General features: G+C 37.8%; 1 protein-coding gene across 1 annotated transcript in view; it reads left to right on the top strand.

Annotated features, from left to right (window-relative positions):
• The first annotated feature begins 636 nt into the window (after positions 1 to 636).
• The window catches only part of LOC107098743 (proteinase-activated receptor 2-like), a 42,350-nt gene continuing 39,258 nt past the window's right edge, over positions 637 to 3,728 (top strand). The window contains exon 1 of the mRNA XM_015396569.1: positions 637 to 778. Coding sequence (XP_015252055.1) covers positions 659 to 778 — 120 coding nt within the window. The 5' untranslated portion in view covers positions 637 to 658. The remainder of the gene's footprint in view (positions 779 to 3,728) is intronic.

Genomic DNA, 3,728 nt, shown 5'->3' with positions numbered 1-3,728 from the left:
ACTTACAATTGTACTTTTCAAATTTCAAAGATCAAAAAATAAATGAATCGAATCTGTTATCTGGAAAACCAATTTTTAATAGGAAGAGCTGGACAAAGGCAAAACATTTACCAAAGTATTATCTGATTTAAGTTTTGATTTCTAGCTTTTAATTCTACTATATATCTTGATATTTTTTTCTAACAGATAATGAAATCTAAACATGAAAACAATTACATTTAATAGTAGCGTACATAGGTTCTAATTTCAAAAGGTACTTTAATTTTAAGAAATAAACCTCATTGGATTGTATTCTAATTTATTCAGTACGAATTTATATTTGCTGTGTAGAAATAATTATTTAATAAATAGTTGTTTGATTGAATTTAGCGTAAAAAATAGACTGAACTGAACTGATAAATTTTTTTATATTAAGTTCAAAAAAGGAATCAAATTTAAAAATCCAATGTATTTTCTTTGTGCAAAGTATCAATTGAATTTCATTATTTGACATTTTTGTGGAAGACTGTACTGACTGTGCATCACAGAGTATTGACAATATTCAGGGACAAATTTCACAAGGTAAACTTAACCTTGCTAACCATGATCTCATGTCTATCTGCAGGTTCTCCTCAAAGAAATGGATGAGTTTTACAACCAAACCAATTTCAACCAAAGCATGGATTTCAACAACACTGATATCGATGGTGTATGTGCAGTCTGCTATGTACTGGAATTAATCATCATTTGCACTGGCCTTCCATCAACTCTTGTGGCGATTGTTGCAGTTTGTTGCCTGGTGAGTGAGTTTAATTGAGACCCTTATATAATAGATGTCTAATAAATAATAAAATACTCAAAAAGTCACCTATATATCTGTGTATGATTTCTCATGATTTAGGTTTCTGTTAATAAAAGACTTGGATTCAATCTGTAATCCACCTGTGTTTCTGAATATTAATTTGAAAAAAACCAGTGTTGCTTATGAGAGGTTCTTATGTGGATGCAATTCATTCTATCTAACCCTAGTTTTCATAATATTTTGCACCAAATTCCTCCTGTTCCATTTTAGAACTCAACATGCAGCTTAGTCATGATGTGGGGCACTAGCACAGTTATGTAACTGTCATGGTTCTCCCCTTTTGGGACTCTGAGTTTTTANACCAGTGTTGCTTATGAGAGGTTCTTATGTGGATGCAATTCATTCTATCTAACCCTAGTTTTCATAATATTTTGCACCAAATTCCTCCTGTTCCATTTTAGAACTCAACATGCAGCTTAGTCATGATGTGGGGCACTAGCACAGTTATGTAACTGTCATGGTTCTCCCCTTTTGGGACTCTGAGTTTTTAATTATGAGTTATGAGTTATTCTGTTTTGTTGATCTTTGGTTTATTTTCCAATATATATTCAAGCGGTCTTTAGCTCTCTGTTGCCCCCTTGTGCTTGTTTCCTTTCCCTTTGGCTTTCTTCTATTTAGTTCCCCTCACACATGTTCCTTATTCAGCTCATTAGTCCATCCTTTGTTCTCTTCCCCTTAAATACTCCACCTCTGCAGTCACTCAGTGCTGGTTCCTTGTTGTTGTTTGTTGTTTCCTCATCTCTGGCTCCCTATGTCAGTTTCCCCCTGAAGTTTTTCTGTTCATGGTAGTGTTGGTGAGATGAAGCCTCATGAGGCATTGAACCATGTTGACTTATTGCTTCAAAGATCCCTAGTCGACACATGCCTCAAAGCCACGGCTCATCTCATAACACCACTAGTTCTTGGTATTTGTTTTCTTTGGATTTTGCCTCAGTTAACTGATTCAAGACTCACCTCTGCCCCGATCTCTGCATTTGGGTCCTGAAGCAACCTCACCAGTAACAATGACTGCAGTGCTAGATTCTTTGCATTTAGGAAAGGTGACATATTCAACATATAAATATATTTGACTTTTTTCGTGGGACACAAGCTCCTCCTCCAGATTAACTTGTTGGGAGTCCCAACCAAAATGAGCCAGCCAATCAAATTGCAGTGTTATGGTTTAAGGAGGGATAAAATAAACAGAGCAGGACTAAAATATGCAGGACAGTAGATCTTAAGGACATAACATAATGTATTTGTATGTTTTTTTTTAATAGTATTTTTATTTTGCTGTTTTGCTGCTGCTTTTAGTAAAGAGCAATTCAGTCTAAGACAGTTCTGCATATAAAGTGATAAACAATAAGTAATTTATAAAAAAGTGCCCTATGCATGCAACAGTTAAAAAAAGTTACATACTGTGTATCTTCTGTGTAATCTACTGCATGGCACTTGTACTTAAAACTTCAGTGTCTGTAAAGTTGGTAATTAAACAGTATTACCAACCGGTGTTTATTTTGTGGACGCTCCTTTGTTCATGAAGATAATGAGAAGTGACGAGCTAAACATGGATCTTTGATTATTGAAATATAACGAGCAGGACGAGACTGAATAAAAACTTTAGCTACTCACCTGGTGTGCAGCAGTGCACATTCTGCATGGCCACAGATGGACCATGGCAGGGGTGAAAGGCTGGAATGGTCCAGTACTGCACTCTCAACTATGTCTCAAATCTGCGCTTCAATCTCCGCACTGATGGTTCACTCTCAGCAGCTTGGCTCTTCCTGCCCTCGCTACTTAATGAAATATATATGTCGCTGATCATCCTCTGCCAGGCTTAAACAATCCTTCTGTCTAGCTATCAAGATTTTATTTCTTCCAGCTCATAAGAGTTGATACCAAACCTACTTTCATTTCTACCAAAAGGAATCCCTAAATCATATCCGAGCAAATATTTAATTGCATACTGTTTATTTTTGGATAAGTGTGGATATGTTTTAGTATTTTTCCTGCTTCACAAAAGTAGGCGGCAGCTTGACAAAGCCATGATGGCAATTATTTTACATCCAAGTAGTGTGCAGTTCTACATATATACACATACACATCAATTTCAAACAGATGGTATCGGTATGGTATCGGCCATTAATGCACAGCCAGGTATCAGGTATCGGTATCGGGGCCAAAAAATGGCATCGGCACAACACTATTTCTATTTCTGTGTTGCAGTGCAGACAGCCTGTTCTACATGATAGAGCAGCAGCAGATAGAGAGAGAGCTGGAGGTGGTCCAAAAGGCTCTATTGCCACAGAAAAGTTGGCTAGATTTGGCACAAGGCACTTCTTTGAAACAGAGATGCTAGAGCGGTCTGAAAAGGCGCTAAATTTTCCAACAAAAGTTGGCAACACTGTAATTAGGAACTATTTAAATATATTATATTAAATATTCTCTGCCCATTAAACTGTACTTTGACAGCTAGAAAACAGATGCACATTCATGGGTTTTACGCGTTTCATTTGCAATTTGGACTGGAGATTTTCTCTCTGCTGCAGTGTGCAGGCAGCCTGCTATGCATGTCAACAGCGGACAGAGAGAGAGCAGGAGGCAGGCTCGCTCCCCGCTCAGGAGGACAGTTTGATGTGTTGTGTTATGTGCCAGTACAGTCTCCATTAATTAAAAAGCGCAAGATTCGGTGCTACGTAGGAGCTAGAAAGATCTCAAAAGTTGCTATATATACACTCCCCGGCCACTTTATTAGGTACCCCATGCTAGTAACGGGTTGGACCCCCTTTTGCCTTCAGAGCTGCCTCAATTCTTGGTGGCATAGATTCAACAAGGTGCTGGAAGCATTCCTCAGGGAGTTTGGTCCATATTGACATGATGGCATCACACAGTTGCCGCAGATTTGTCG

Source organism: Cyprinodon variegatus, unplaced genomic scaffold (genome assembly GCF_000732505.1).
Source record: "Cyprinodon variegatus isolate N-32 unplaced genomic scaffold, C_variegatus-1.0 Scaffold806, whole genome shotgun sequence".
Taxonomy (NCBI): Eukaryota; Metazoa; Chordata; class Actinopteri; order Cyprinodontiformes; family Cyprinodontidae; genus Cyprinodon; species Cyprinodon variegatus.
This window is presented reverse-complemented; position numbering and strand designations above follow the sequence as displayed.